Below are 16,738 nucleotides of genomic sequence, written 5' to 3'. Positions count from 1 at the left end.
CAGAACGGATCCTGTATAGGTATGTGCGGGGAGCAGAACGGATCCTGTATAGGTATGTGCGGGGAGCAGAACGGATCCTGTATAGGTATGTGAGGGGAGCAGAACGGATCCTGTATAGGTATGTGCGGGGAGCAGAACGGATCCTGTATAGGTATGTGCGGGGAGCAGAACGGATCCTGTATAGGTATGTGCGGGGAGCAGAACGGATCCTGTCTAGGTATGTGCGGGGGAGCAGGAACGGATCCTGTATAGGTATGTGCGGGGAGGCAGTAACGAATCCTGTATAGGTATGTGAGGGGAGCAGAACGGATCCTGTATAGCAGTGGTCATCAACCCTGTCCTCAGGGCCCAATAACGGGCCAGGTTTGCAAAATAACTCAAATCCATCACAGGTAATATCAATTGCTGTTCAGTGATTGCAGTATTCTAGTCTGTATCTTTCCAAAGTGATACATAAAATATGGCCTGTGAGTGGGCCTTGAGGACAGGGTTGATGACCACTGCTGTATAGGTATGTGTGGGGAGCAGAACAGATCCTGTATGGGTATGTGTGGGGAGCAGAACAGATCCTGTATAGGTTTGTGTGGGGAGCAGAACAGATCCTGTATAGGTTTGTGTGGGGAGCAGAACAGATCCTGTATAGGTTTGTGTGGGGAGCAGAACAGATCCTGTATAGGTATGTGTGGGGAGCAGAACAGATCCTGTATAGTTTGTGTGGGGAGCAGAACAGATCCTGTATAGGTATGTGTGGGGAGCAGAACAGATCCTGTATAGGTATGTGTGGGGAGCAGTGTGGACCCTGTGTGTAATAGGCTGAGCGGTGCACACTGAGTAAGGTAGTACACATCAGGCAACATGTGCATGGTTTCAGGATTGTAGTTGGTCCTGGTTATGTGAACAGCAGTAAAAGTTCCTGGTGTAGACAATTCTAGAGATGTATTTTGTGTACGGCAGTATAGGTTCAGTGCACACATGTACAGGTGCCATAGATAAAGCTATATAGATGCTCTGTAGGGGCACGTGTATACAGTAGTAAGAATCTTGTTTATATGCACAGCAGATTCTTTGTGCAACTAGTGCTAGGGATTTCCTGTGTATATGGCAGTGTACAAATCCCAGGTGTACAGTAGCATGGCTTCTGGTGGGTGTGTACAGCAATAATGGACCCCACCATTTATGAGTCCTCCATATAGGACCGTGGGTCCAGGTTTATAAAGTCAGTCAATGTACATGTATACATGCACAGTACAGGTCCTAGAAATACAGCAATATGGATCTCCTGTGTGTATACAGCAATACAGAGCTTGTATATTTGTGCACAGCAGTAGGGATCAGCAGTGACAGTTTAGAGTCCGGGTATGTGTACAACTGTAGGGATCAGCAATGAGTGCACACAGCTATACAGATAACCCATAGGTATTTGTGTGTACAACCATATGGAAAACCCACAGGGGTAGGTGTGTACATCTTTAGGGATCAACAAACTGTGTAGAGCCATACAAAATAACTCATTGGCATTTGTGTGTACAGCTGTATAGATCAGCACTGAGTGTGTATAGTTTTATGTATAACCCATAGGGGGGGGGGGGGGGTATGTTTATAGATAAACAGATCATTAATGCGTGTTTACAGCTGTATGCACACATGAATATCCAGGGCGGCCCTTGTATACAGTATGTGAGTTTGTATGGATCAGTAATGAGTCAGAAATTGTAGAGCAGTGTATATATGTGTCCTTTGCTTGAATTGAGAGTCCGGCCCTCGAGCACACAATATCAGTGGAGGTGATGGGAGAATTGCGGCACAGATTTCTGAAGGTCACTGCTGGCCTTTGTTACTGTTCTTATCGGTAGAGTTCAGATTGATGTCCTGGGAGGAGGGGCGGCGTGGGGGCATGCGCTCATTGACCCGATCCAGACCCCGGCTTCTCAAAGCTACGGATCTTGTGCTGTGGAGAGAAGCTTTGGACAGCTGTGGGAGAAAAGATTGCAAATTAACACATCTCATGCTGTATACATAACAAACCTAGAATATTTTAGGGAGCTCCTTTATCAAAAATATATGCATGCTATGGTTGCCAACCTCATAGTGAGATTGGTTGTTGCCTGGGATGCCTTATATTTTTTGTGTCACCAACCTGGAAATGAGCATGCAGCCAGTGAAGTCTGATCTGTATTAGAGAATAAAGCTGGCCATAGATGGTTTAAATTTCAGCTAGTTCAGCAGGGACCAGCCAAGATACGAACCATCGCCATGTGATTTGATTTTTTTATTTATTTTTTTGCCAGCGGCTATAGCGGTTGGCAGTAATTACTGTGTGTTCTCCTGCCCGGGATTGCTCCCCCCCCCCCCCACTGGGAGAACACAAAAGCTCCGTAGGAGCCCCTCCAACACTGACTGTGTTGATGGGGGAATCAAGTGATTTTCTTCCCTGCAACCCATGTTTGCAGGGAACAAAAATCTAATAATTTATGGTCTACTTTAAAGTGGGAGTAAACTCTTATGCATAATGTTTACCAATAGGCAAGCCTATAATAAGGCCTACCTATACAGTGAGGGAAAAAAGTATTTGATCCCCTGCTGATTTTGTACATTTACCCACTGACAAAATAAACCTACCATTAAAATGACTGATCATTTCTTTAATGGTAAGACAGAACAACAACAAAAAATATCCAGAAAGACGCATTTCAAAAAAGTTATAAATTGATTTTCATTTTAATGAGTGAAAAAAGTATTGATCCCCCTTGAAAATCAGCAAGATTTCCGGCTCCCAGGTGTCTTCTACACAGAAAACAAGGTGAGATTAGGAGCACGCTCACTGGCTCAAAAGTCATATGGTCCAGAAATATTTAGACAGAATATAGTTGGATAAAACAATTGAGCGGTCATTTCAAAGCCATTGTATCCAATTTTTTAGGGACTCGTTAATTTTGATGTGTTCCATTTGAACAAAAAGCACTGAAACCATTTGGATCAGCGTGACAGCCAAGGAACCACGCATTTTCAGAAGGAAAGATCAATATCAGCTTCCTCAGTACAGGTTTCTTTAAAGCAAAGCCTTCCTAGGTGAAACACAGGGCCGGTCATTGATACTTCTCACTCTGCACATGCTAGTCTCCTGGATAACATGTTTACCCTCTTGCTTTGATGCTCTGTATTCCCTTTCCTGCCTGAAACAAGCATGCAAATAAAAATATCCGACATTAGAGATTTGCATATTTGTTCCAGGTTAGTGATTCAAACCTTTCTGAACCCAATTGGCCAGCGTACTGGTCACACAGCTAGCATCTTCACTAGGGGAATGGAAGCCCTTGGAATTAATTTTAATGCCTTTTAAAAAAGACCCAACAGCACCCCCTTGTGTCAGTTCTACTGACTGCAGGAAGAATAGTAAAACAGAACACATTTGTGCAGCAGCTTTATACAAGAAATAGAAGTCTCTTACCTTCCTGCGCTTCAACCGTGGCTGTAAAATAAGCAAAAAAAGGAACAGCGTTACATTTAAACCAAATTACAAATAATGCTGAACCTCATCCAAAGTATCTTTTCAGATACTAAAATCGGCCACATTTGAATAAAGTGTTGAAGAAAGAATCTGACTGGGCCTATCAAGGAACAGATCGTTCTTAATAGAGACGCTTTGTAAATTTAAGGAACATACAATTCCATGTAGCCATTCATATATACCCACTCGCCGACCACTGTAGGCAAAACCCATGTACTGGTACGTTGCTGCCTACTCCTGGATTTAGGGCGCGCACATGTACACAGCGGGAGCCTGTCAGCAAGACCTGGCCAATGATTTACGGTCGGGACGTGCTGATCAGCCGTGTACATTCACAGCCGAGAGATCTGTGTTGAAATTCAACATAGGGCTCTGTACATAGGAAGCGATCTGCCAATTTCTCATCCCTGCTCTAAATTGAAGGATTAGTAAAAAGCATTTCACATGTTAGACATAGTTAGGCATATATTAAAACCCCTTGATGTTAACCACTTCCCAGCCATTGTCATTAGTACCGTGATGGTGTATATTTAGCACTAATTGCTGTATTATTGCCACTGGTCATGTCAGTGGCAGTTCCCCCAGCATCAGTTAGTGTCAGATTGTTCGCTGCAATATTACAGCCTCATTACAAGTTGCTGATCCCCATTATTAGTGCCGTTTTTTATTTTTTTCTTGCATGTCCCCCTCAGATCTCCAGCGACTGCACTTCCAAGTGCATTTGTAGTGCAAAGTGGATTTGCCTTTAGTAAATAAACCCCACAGCGTCCTAAGGTGGCTGTTTTTGGCAGATCGAGCCATAACCTAATGTCTATTTTCTCCATAGCTGGAGTTGCACAAGTATTTCTGTGTAGACCTGAAGCTGTGCCAGAAGACATCAAATCACTTCAGAAACAAGACTGATACAATTAGTAATGAGATTTCCACTGTATCAATATCTCCCTTACCTAACACTGCATGCCGTTCTACGTACAATACTTCCCTTGTTTGACCTTGTTACTATAGTGCGGAGGTCGGCAACCCATCAATCGCATGCAGGTGATGGATAGATTGCCTCCCTCCACTGTCCAACTGACACCATTCTAAGCCCTGACTGACTGACACTGTCCACTTTTAAGATAATTTTACAGTGACATTTGTTTTATATTTTTTAAAGTTTTACCATTTAGTCGGGCCTTCTGGTTTATTGCTTATATTTAAAAAAAATGCTAAAGCCCAGTGATTTTTGATCTCTTACATGATGTCCACCTCTCAAAAGGTTGCCTAACCCTGCTATAGAGGATACTCACTAAACGTTTTACTAATACCCACCTAACCATATGCCCCTTGGATCCTATTACCTCACAAATATTACAGTAGTAAGTGAAACCTTTTGGCTTCACAGCCGGTACCCTACGGCACATGCTGTAGGCCACTGCCCTCCCCCCCCCAGACAATACCATCTGGTATGGATTTTAAGGGGAACTCACCACGCAAAAAAACGGTGTCCGAGCACGCAATCCAACAAGTCAGGAAGGGGGAAAGCGAGTAACTCCCCCCTCCTGGACCATACCAACCCCCCACCCCAAAGAACCTTGTCCCCATGTTGATGGGCCTCCGGATGACATCACTGAGTGGCCCCACCCCATGGCTATACAAGTAATGGCACACTGCAGCCCTAGCATTACATCAGAGAGAGCGTTATGAGAACATCTGAGGATGAAAAGGGGGAGAAGACAGCGAAGAGAGGAGACCCAGCAAAGGGAGAAGACAGCGAATAGAGGAGAACCATCAGCGGAGGGGGAAGAACCGGTGGATGAACGGAGGATGAAGACGATTGGAGGGAGAAAAAAAAAAAAAATCGGAAGGCGAAGAGACGCCAGAGATGCTTCAATAAGATTACTTTGTCAAAAACCTGTGTACCGTTTTTATTTTTGACACTTATTTGGGGGTGAATGGGTACTCCATACCCCATACTCATTTCACATAGGGTGAGGGGCCGGGATCTAGGTACCCCCCTTGTTAAAGGGGGCTTCCAGATTCCGATAAGCTCCCTCCCCACAGACCCCCACAACCAACGACCATGGCTGTCGGGAGGACGCCCTTGTCTAGTAGCCACCCCCCCCCCATGTTGAGGGCATGTGGGCTAGTATGGTACAGGAAGGTGGGACATTTGCTTGTCCCCCTTCCCTTTCTTGAACTACTGGGCTGCATGCTCAGATAAGGGTCTGCTATGGTCTTGGTGGAAGGCGCAGGTTTTTTTTCCCATTTTGGTGAGGGTTCCCCTTCAAGATCCTCAGCGCACAAGTCGAATCATCATGATCCGACTTCTATTCAAATCAATGAGCTCTCATAGGAAACTATTGATGTTGACATGTCTCAAATTTTTTTTTTTACAGCTGTAGCGCCAGTCCTCAGAACGCGCTGGCCCTGTTTTTTTGGCAGCTTAAAAATGCCTGTGCCACTTAAAGGCTTCTAAAAGCCTGTGTGTGTATGGACACATAGAACATGGAGAAGCTGTAAAGAAAAAAAAAAGGAAAAAAAAAAACAACAACACCACACACACACACACACACACACACACACATCAGATGCTGCTAAAAGCAGCTGTAAAAACTCTGTGTGCATGAGGCCTTAGACAGGGGTAGCCCACCTCGACCCTCCAGCTGTGGTGAAACTACAAGACCCATGAGAAATTGCAAGACCCTGACAATCACAGGCATGACTCCTAGAGCCAGAGGCAGGATGGGATTTGTAGTTTGACCACAGCTGGAGTGCCGAGGTTGCCTACCCCTGCCTTAGGAGATTTCTAAAAATTCATTACTTGAGAGAAGCCTATGCTGCCTTCACATAACTCAACTTTTACTCAACCCCAGTTTTTACCCATTGTATCACTTGACCCTCCCGTTTAGATTGAAAGCGCTAATGAGCGGGGGCCTTTTGACTCCTCTTGTATTGATATGTATTGTAACCCTACTGTCTGCCTTCATTTTGTAATATGCTGCGCAAATTGTTAGGCTATATAAATCCTGTATAATAATAATCATCATCACAAGGCGACTAAACCCTGCCTGCATAACCATTTCATGATGTATATGGCCTGCTTAGAGGGGCCCAGGTGATGCTGCCATGTAAAGAACATTCTCAGATTGACACTATGGATCATTACGAGAACATTTCAAGAATGTTGCAGGCAGTGGCACTAAATGAGGTTTGCATCATCTCTTTGGGAATAGCCCCCTCTAGTGGTCACAGAGAAAAAAACGCTCTTTTTTTTTTAAATCCTGGCTCTGACTAGATCCAGAGGCCAACCCAAACTGGTGATTTTAAAGTACACCTGACATGAGAGAAATTTTAGGAAACCATTGCTCCCGTTCTTAAAATGCTGGGTCCCTGGCTGTTGTGGTGCTTTGGCTACAAACGTAATCATTGACCTGAGGCAAGTACATTTGTTCGTCTGTCACTTGTTTTATGCTCGCTCTGTTACCTAAAACCACTGCAATAGCCACACAACTAGCATTTTCAGAGAGGCCAGCAATGGAAGCCTACCTCTCTTTCTCACGACAAGCACATTTGAATCCTTCTGCATCCAGAGAAACTTTTAAGTTTTTTTGTTTTGTACTCATGTCTGAAAATTTGCATACCTGTCCTGGGTGCCTGCGATGTCGGCAGCTGAAGCCGATCTGTCGCTCGGCTCTCGGCTGCTGCCATTCTCGGTAAGGGAATCAGGAAGTGAAGCCTTGCCGCTTCACTTCCTGATTCCCTATTGCGCATGTGCGAGTCGTGCCGCACGTCCTCACTGGTCCCTGCTGTCTTCTGGGGCCTGTGTGTCTCCCAGAGGACAGAGTAGGCGGCGGAAGTGGCATAGGTCACATCAATCGCCAAGGCGACTTATGCCCGGAAGTGGGAGCAATTTCCTGTATTACACAGGTGAAAGGTGCCAAAATGTGACACCGGAGGGGGGGAGGATTCTAAAAAGTGGAAGTTCCTTTTTGGTGGAACTCGACTTTAAAAGCTCCAAAACAATATAACATTTATATATATATATATATATATATATATATATATATATATATATATATATATATATATATATATATATATATATATACACATACATACATACATACATACACACACACACACACACACACATATATATACATACACACACACACACACACACACACACACACCTCTCTATATTCTGAAAGCAAAGGGCCTATAAAACTAAAACACGAGGGCCGTGTTTGCCAGTGCTGGTATGCAATTGGAGCGCAGTGGCTACATGGACACAGCTGCTGCTCCCAATTTGACATCCATGCAGGTGCATGTACCTGAACACAAAAATGACTGCATTTGGTGGCACGTAGCCACAGATGTCAATTTGGGAGCAGCGGTTACATCCCAATTGATATGGATGGGACTGCCTGCAGGGGTCACCTGTGCATTACCATGTGGGCAAACATGGCCCTCGCTTAGGTGTTTAAAACACCTGTGTGAACAAGGCTTATAATACCAATAGAAAAATACACACACACACACATTTATTTAAGTGCAAATAAACGCTATAAAATGCATTTTTTTTTAGAACATGAAAAATTAGATCATGTTGAGTAAATATCAAATAACATGTCAAGCCTAAAAATGTGTGTGCACCCAAGAAATGGCAACAAAGTACAATACCCAATATTGTCTATTGGTGACTCACAGGAGCCTCAATGTTTCTCCTGTACTTTCCCTGAGTTAATGGAAGACAGAAATTCCTCAAGTTGAACTCATTCCAAACCATAAGGAAAATAAAATGATGGAATTATCCGCTCTTTTCTGCTGAGGTCTAGAAAGCAGCAGATGGCTTAAAGACATAGCTACAGCTGAAAAAAGAAGCAAATGACTCCAAAACATATCTCCAAATCTGAAATAAGGGTGGAATTTAAAGTGGACTTTCATCACAAACCTTTTCTCATCCTGTCTCCTCCCCCCTCCTTCTCTTTCAATGGGATATAGGAGGGAGACAAAAAATAATGTTTCTGCCACCCTGTCCAGATTTTGCACATGCATGGCTTTCCCCATGCATAAAACAAAGACGATGATTATAAAAGTTGGAAAACTGCGCCCTCTTTGTGCATGCACAGGAAACATCCTGCACATATGAAGATGTACTGATGGGCTCTGCCAGAACCCAATGGCAGGGTAGAGCTATTTGGCATATCTTTGGTGAAGCCACCATTATGGCACCTGCACAAACAGGGCTAAAGTTTCTCTTTAAATTGGGAATGATGGTGCACCTTTCAAATATATAACATTTGTAACAACATTTCCCAATACTATGCTACTTACAGTGGTTCTAGAGCCTTAAGGTTTTTTTTTTTTTTTTATTATTAATGCATTCTCTGCATGAAGGTAAAAAACCTTCTGTGCTGCAGGATCCCTCAGCCAGATTTTGATCCAGCGATGTTACACAAGAGCAGTGGTTCTCGCCGCTGTCTCCCTCCTCACTGGACAAATTGATAGCAGCTCTTGCTGCTGTCAATCAAATGCTGTGCAGATCACATGCAATGTCTGTGCAGTGCAACTTTCAGGCATACAAACTGTATCGCTGAAATCGCATCACATTTGCACTGCAATATGCAAACCGATCTGGGGGTGTCATTAACTTTCTATTGACACCCACAGCGGTTCTTATAGGGCAGTGTGAACTGCCAGCGGGTGGCATGCAATGCGGGAACCCAGCACTGGAATCGCGCGGGTTCTCGCACCTCATACGTGTGAACCAAGCCCAAATCTTTGATGCTGCTGTTACAGTTGAAAAGTTTATCAAATAGCAGTAACCCATTTAACAATATACTGTATGTTTTCCTGAACCCTCTGTTTCTCTTAGGAACATAATAAGACTTCAATTGTTCGAGTTCCTTCCTTACCGCTTTCCAGGGTCTGTCTTCCACCAGACAGGACCCCTTGGGGAAGTGTTCCTGTGGGTGTCAGTCCTTTCAGTGTCAGCACACTCTCACTTTCCTCCCTGTGGAATAGAAGGGTAAAAGTCAGACTGGAAATGCCATATGTTACAAACACACATTGTTCTGTGGCCCCAACAGGACATAGCACTTCTGAGAGCATTGCTTCTTCAAAGTTTAACTGGGGATGGAAGAGATAGATTGGCAACACCACAGCCCTGACACTCTGCTGATAACCTGGACCATGATTTCTAAGGCTATAGGCTGTTAATAAAGTGGGTGATAATTAGGTACAAGACCCCTTTTAAAAGCCATTATCACCCAAAACAATTATGAACTAAAAGCTGGACTTTTAAGACTTTCCTTTATTCTGCATTTTGGAAAGACACGACACCGTTTGATTTGGTAATGACTAGTTTACATTATTTTTAGACCATTAGAAAAGAGAATGTCAACCTATGATCAGGTTAGGTGATGATTAATAAACTTTGTCTGGACTATAAGAGCCTTGTGACACAATCTGAAGACAGCATGCCAAGGATCCAGTTTACGGTCACAGTTTGAGAATTGTCTACAATTTTTGGGTGGCGACTTACAACAGAGCTCTGTGCCTCATCATCTCATCTTTCCAATAAGCATTACCAAGTTTGTCAGTGGAATTATCTCGGGTACTCTGACTCTGCAGATCAACTCCATGTCCGTGCGGTTTTAAAGGTCATGGCCTGGAGAAGCATTATTAGAGACAATAAACTAATTCAACTGACTTATCTTCCAACTGAATAGGAACTGAAGAAATGTAACAAAACTATTTTTTTTTAAAACAATACAATATACCTTCCTATCCATTCACTAATGCTAGCAGCATAAGGATCAAAAATAGTTTATGTTGTCCGTTTCCATAAGTGGTCTTTGACTCTTGTCCTGTGTCCCTAGTCGTGTAATGCTTGTTGTAATCCGAGTTGTATTGCTGTACCATACTGTCCTTTGATGTATACCTGTCTATTATACAGGGAACAGTCTGTTAAGGATTTTTTATTTTTTTTGTATGAAAAATTATTTAAACCTCAATAAATACCACCTGCTTAAAATTTTTTTTTAAAAGTGATTGTAAAGTCTTGTTTTAAAAAACAAAACAAGTCAAACTTGTCTGCTCTATGCAGTGTATTTGCACAGGGCAGCCTGGATCCTCCTCTTCTCGAGTCCCTCTTCGGTGTCCCTGGCCCCTCCCTCCGGTCGAGTGCCCCCACAGCAAGCAGCTTGCTATGGGGGCACCAGAGCCGCAATCTCCCTGTGCCCATTCAGACACGGAGCTGCTGATCGGCCCCGCCACTCTCTCTCCTGATTGGCCGACAGCCGTGGGAGCCAATGACGCTGCTGCAGTGTCTCAGCCAATCAGGAGGGAGAGTCCAGGATGGCCGAGGAACTCCTGGATATCGCTGGATAGAGAGGGCTCAAATAAGTATTAGGGGGTGCTGGGGAGACTGCTACACACAGAAGGCTTTTTATCTTATTGCATAGAATGCATTAAGATAAAAAAAAACCTTCTGCCTTTACAACTCCTTTAATGTTGGTTGAGAGAGTTTAGTTCTGCTTTAATAAACTGATAGTCAGAATTATAAACATGGGTTCAGCCCTGAAAATCTGTCAACAGCCTTATCTAATAAGGAAGTGCAATAACTCATAGCTACTAATCAGATCTAGCCTTTTAGGGCTAATATCTATAGGCTTCCATGGACAAATTGCATCAGTTTGAGATGAGTTTGTCATCTTTTATAAATCATTGCAGGTGTATTTGACCTGCAACTGACCACCTTCAAACCTGCATGTGACCTGCAACAGACCACCTTCAAACCTGCAACTGAGCACCTTCTAACTTGCATTTGATCTGCTGCCAGGACACTTAATTCTTAGACATATAGGGACTGAAGTAGTTGTGAAGCCCTGGCTCATGTAATCAGAAGTCCTTTACTTGTGTAGATTCAGCAGACTAAAATTAGGTTAGTCAATGCAGGTCACTGCACTTTGCAATGCTTCTGAGTCCATGCCCTGTCTTATTATATAAGCTTACATGAGTGCGAAACCAGCCTTTTCGGTAGCAATGGTTTGCTTAAAAAAAATTACCTACACTTTTATCTGAATCACAGAACTTTAAGTACTACACTTGTCCAAAGGCTGTTTGTATTTATTAGTCTTGCATATTCTGCCCAAAGCCACAGCTACTGACATTCATTGTTTTATATGACATGTGAAGAGCGAGTAGTGTGTAGGCCTATCAGAGGACATACATATATAGCAGCTACATCACCTGAGCACTGAGAATACTCTGGCCATCTTCCCGATCGCTCGGATCTTATTCCGTATAATCTCTTTACGTACAGTGGCACCACCTAGAGAAGACCAGAGAACATTATTCTGATAACGGAACACCAATGGGTCAATGTGAGACAAGCTGTACAAAACTTTGGCCGTTACAATTTTAACACCATGTGAATATATAAAAAAATCCTTAGGGACTTCTTCAAAATTCCATGAAATTACTTTTCAATCCACCTGTGCAATCACCTAAAATCCATGTTTATGCTGAACTGCCACAAATTAGGGCAAAAGTTTAGGATCAGTTAAGAAAAACATATATTTTTTTTAAATAACAAACATGTCATACTTGCCTCCACTGTGCAGCTTGTTTTGCACAGAGTGGCCCCGAACTGCTTCTTCTGGGGTCCCTTGGCGGCTGTCTCGGATTCTCCAGGCAAGCTTGCATGGTGTGGAGTCCTTGCGGGCACGCTCCTGTGATACAGCCAGTGGCTATTGCCGCTCACTGTATCACTTGGCCCCGTCGCAGCGCATCATTGGATGTGATTGCTTTCAATCCATCCACTCTACACAATGTACCTCCAGGGTGAGCGACGAGGAAAATGACGTGGACGAGCGTGGGACTTTCGAGGGCTCAGGTAAGTATAACGGGGGGCATAGGATGCATTAAGGTGAAAAAACTTTTACCTTTACAACCCCTTTAAGTCAGGCTTCCCGGGGTTCTATAAAGCCAATGTATGGGAGAATAATCTACTCCAGAGGGCTTAGTACAAGCAACAGCACTCACAGGTGGCATTACTATGGTGCTGGGTGGATAAAAACATATTTTTTTTAAATAAAGCTGATTTTTTTTTATTTAAAAGCGGATCGTTTTTATTTAAATATCAGATTATTATTATTTTTTTATTAAGATGTATTTTAATAAAATGCTTTTGGAGTAAAAATCATTTGTTTGCAAATATTAAAAGATTCTAACTACCAGCAAGATCAAGTCCTTACATTTAAGACAGCACCTGATAGTGGGCATCCACTCATCTGCTGCCACCCTTTAAAGTGAATGGGACTGTTGGCGAGTCAACAGCGGGTCAGAGGAGGGGCCGCTGCAGTACAGAGATGACAGCTGCTCTTAAAAAATTACGATTTAAATTAAGCCTTTTTACTAGAGATTTAAATCAAATCCACCCTGCTATGGTGGTACTCTTAATACTGATTTGAGCATAACTGAAGGCCACAGGATACCCAAGTATTGATACTGACCCTGTGCATCCCTTTATGGGTTCTAGGGAGGTTGATCTAAAAGAGTTTACACAGATTATTTAATCATCTATCCAATTTCTTTGGCTGCTAGTCAGGAGCTGTGAAAATGCTGACGATTATGCCTGCAGATTCCGAACAGCACAATCTGCCACCTCTAAGATGATACTTCATTATATTAGTGTCTATGTAAACAATATGCAGAAAAGCAGAAGCGGCACAGCAAGAGGGGAATGTAATATGGAAACGATAATAGAGGGAAGGTATGTGACTTACTTTCCAGCGGGTCCTCTCCTTCTGTGATCAGTTCATCATCCGAGCAGATACTAAGAATATTTACCAGCATCTCAGTGACTAGGAGAGAGACAACAAATGTACAATCACCATCTCATGTCACTTATTATACCACGAATATATCATGTATTGACTTTCCCAGATATCTTACCATTAAAACTTAAAATTGATGGTCAGTCACGTATCCATGTTGCCCTTAGAACATGTATTTGATTAAGCTGCACTAGAAACAGGCCCATTGGAATCTGTTTGCCAAGGTCAGACAGACACTTAAAGTGGTTGTATACCCGCACACATTTTTTTTTTTAAACCTGTAAGGCAAAAAGGCATAATGTGCTAGTATGCACCACATTCTAGCTCATTATAAAATACTTACCTTAGAATGAGGCATCGGCAGCTAATCCTGGTCCCCGCAGAGGGAGCCGACTGTTCCCCTCAGCGTGTCCTGCAGGTTCGAGGTTACGGCGCTGTCTGCGGCCAGGACCGCGATATAGTCACTCCCGCGCAAGGAGGACACGTTTCGGCAGCGTCTGCCGGACCTTCACAGCGCATGTGCCGCTAACATCAGCGGCTGCATGCAAAGTGAATATCTCCTAAACCGTACAGGTTTATGAGATATTCATTTTACCTACAGGCAAGTCTTATTATAGGCTTACCTGTAGGAAAAAAAAAAAAAAAAGATATACAACCACCTTAAGCAGCCCATAGACGTTTCAATTTTTTCATTCAACCAAAAACAGACCTATTAACTCAACCGCACAGTGGTGGATGAGGAAATTAATCCCACTAAGCTATTGTATTTAGCCATTAGTGGGGAGACTTACTACACTGATCAACACTGCCACTATAGTCGGCGGCGCTAATCGAACAGCATTTATTCAACAGGCTGGTTGTGCAGACGTTAGGGCCCATACAGACGATACAAAAATTGGAAACCTGACGGTTTTTGGATCGTTAGTATGGTGCTTTCGACAGCCAATTCAGATTTTTACGACAAAAGCTGGATGTGCAGACTGTAAAATTTATGTCGGATGTGAACACAACGTCCGGTTTTCGTTTAACTAGTACAGTTTTCGGCCGAAAAAAAATTTGTAAGAGAAAGACAAAAACTATTCAACAGATTACGTCACTTTTGAAGTTGAATTCTGTTGTACGAGAATTTTCGTATGGCGAGTAACCTCTTCTCTTTCGACATGAGACTAGCATGCAACAAAAAACAGACGAACGTTCGTCTGAAAATCTGATCGTGTACGAGGCTTTAATCAGGTGGACTTTTGTACAACCACCTATTACATGGAGTGTAAATTGGCCAGTCCAGTTCCTATACACATGAATAAACATGAAGTTTGCAAAGCTGAAAAACAGGCAAGGATTGTGCTTGACCGACAATTCTGCAACCTTTTTATTGGATTCTACAGGGAACATGAGCAAATACTTTTGTTAACATTTGTATTTAGTTTATGAGCAATATTAAAAGGGAGGCTTATGTAAAGGGTGATGTAATATTTATCCTAAAGATAAAATGTTTGATGGTCACTTTTAAAGTGATTGTAAAACTTAAAACAGAGCAGCCCCAATCCTACTCTGGGGTCCCCCGCCAGCACTTCTGGCTCCGCCTTTTTTGGCAGGTGCCCACCCCGCCACAAGATTAGATTGACAGCAGCAGCAGCTAATGGCTCCTATTGCTATCAATCTGCCCTGTGAAGAGGGAGAGAGTGGAGAAAGCCAGTGCACAAAATCACAGTGCTGGACCTAGATCAGGTTCAGGTAAGTATAAAAAGGGGGGGGGGGGTCTTGTGTGTCAGAATTTTTTTTTACCTAAATGTAAGGAATGTGCAAAGGTAAAAAAAAAAAAAAAAAAACCTTAAAATAAGTTCACCTTTAAAGAAAAATAAATGCACACCTTTTTGCAGCTAAAAATAAAAAAATATTATTATTAGGACATGCAAGACTCTTGCAGACTTGTCAGTTTATTTGCCTGCTCATACCTTGTACAGGCAGGCAGATACACACTGACAAGAAGACAATGAACTACCAGGCCACTCAACAGTGCCAGGGCAGTTCATTGAGAACTATAAGTCAACAACTGCTAAGGTTGCTGGTACTTGTAGTTTCCCATTCACAGGACTTCTCCTTTAAGGCTCCTGTCACACCATTGCCCTCTATGGAGTAGGTTGTCAACGCACAAGTGTGTTGACACCCACCGACATTCGATCCACTAAAAACAGACTGTCTAGCATGGGGGGGGTCAGCAACCAGTAGATCACGGACAGATGACTGGTATATCGTGGTCTGGGTTTGCAGACCAGCCATCCTAGAGCATCAAACCAAATAAAATGCAGAGTGACTACTTGTAAAGTCGGAGCTGTAGTAGAGAGCAAGAGCCGAATAAGCCAATGCCTCCTCTGTAGTGCTGGCTCCTGTCCCATGGGGAGTGATACCAACTACACTCCACCCCTTATCCTAGCTAGCGGTCTCCAGAGTGGTGCCAGCAGCAGGAAAGAAGAGATCTTCAGTCAGTGAAGCATAATAGTATAGGGCTGCTTTCACATTGATGCGCTGCCGCTTACCCACACCGCGGGTGCAGTGTACCTGCAGCTTTCCTGTGGGTTTGCTGTGCTTAGTCAAAGACTTCTATTATATCCTGTGGGTTTAGTGCAATTTCTGAAAGCGCACCACACCTGCAGGATATAACAGAAGTCTGGCAAAGCGCAGCTAACCCAGGAGGGTCGCAGATGCACTGCAGGTAGATGCACTGCAACACATCAGTGTAAAAGCAAACTTATAGGGGGGTTTTACCACCCCCAACTATACGTGTGAATGAGCATTAAGGGTGCCACTGCCAAATGCAACCAAGGCCTCATTCACAAGTGCAGCAGGCACTGCTGCCCCCCAGAAAAATGATCCGAGTGTGTTTGACAGGTGGTAAGGAGGAAATGTGTTTTCTCCTCTCCACCTGATTTAAACCCATGATTGGCATGCAATGCACACGATTGCGACACGGTAGTACAGCAATTAGAGATTTAAATAAGGTGTGAGGGGGCGACACTGTGCTCTTTGACTTCTCCCATTTTGTTCAGGTAAATCTTCACCTCTTTAAAGCGGAGTTCCACCCAAAAGTGGAACTTCCGCTTTAAGCACTCCTCACCCCCTTACATGCATGTAATTTTTTTTGTGTGTGGGGGGGGGGGCGCTTGGGGAGTGGGGGCTTCGGTAGGAGTGGGACTTCCTGTCCCACTCCCTCTTTCCGCCCAGGGACCGCCTCTGCGACTTCTCTTCTAGCCTTAGGCGGCCCCTCCCTTTAGGCGATCTCCAGGGACACACGACATTTCCCAGGAAATCGCCTGTCCATTCAGAGCGCAGCGCAACTCGCCCATGCGCAGTGAGTGCCCGGCCGTAAAGCCGAAAGCTGTCACGGCCGGGTGCCCACACTATG

General features: G+C 43.6%; 1 protein-coding gene across 1 annotated transcript in view; it reads right to left on the bottom strand.

Annotated features, from left to right (window-relative positions):
* Nucleotides 1-919: 919 nt before the first annotated feature.
* PPP3CC (protein phosphatase 3 catalytic subunit gamma) overlaps nucleotides 920-16,738 on the bottom strand; it is a 77,392-nt gene continuing 61,573 nt past the window's right edge. The window contains 6 exon segments of the mRNA XM_040346162.1: nucleotides 920-1,927; nucleotides 1,929-1,971; nucleotides 3,449-3,469; nucleotides 9,409-9,506; nucleotides 11,747-11,828; nucleotides 13,285-13,362. Of these exon segments, the coding sequence (XP_040202096.1) occupies nucleotides 1,819-1,927; nucleotides 1,929-1,971; nucleotides 3,449-3,469; nucleotides 9,409-9,506; nucleotides 11,747-11,828; nucleotides 13,285-13,362 (431 nt within the window). The 3' untranslated portion in view covers nucleotides 920-1,818.

Source organism: Rana temporaria, chromosome 3, assembly GCF_905171775.1.
Source record: "Rana temporaria chromosome 3, aRanTem1.1, whole genome shotgun sequence".
In the NCBI taxonomy this organism is placed as follows: Eukaryota; Metazoa; Chordata; class Amphibia; order Anura; family Ranidae; genus Rana; species Rana temporaria.
The sequence above is the reverse complement of the archived record's forward strand: the minus strand, read 5'-3'. Positions and strand labels throughout refer to the sequence as shown.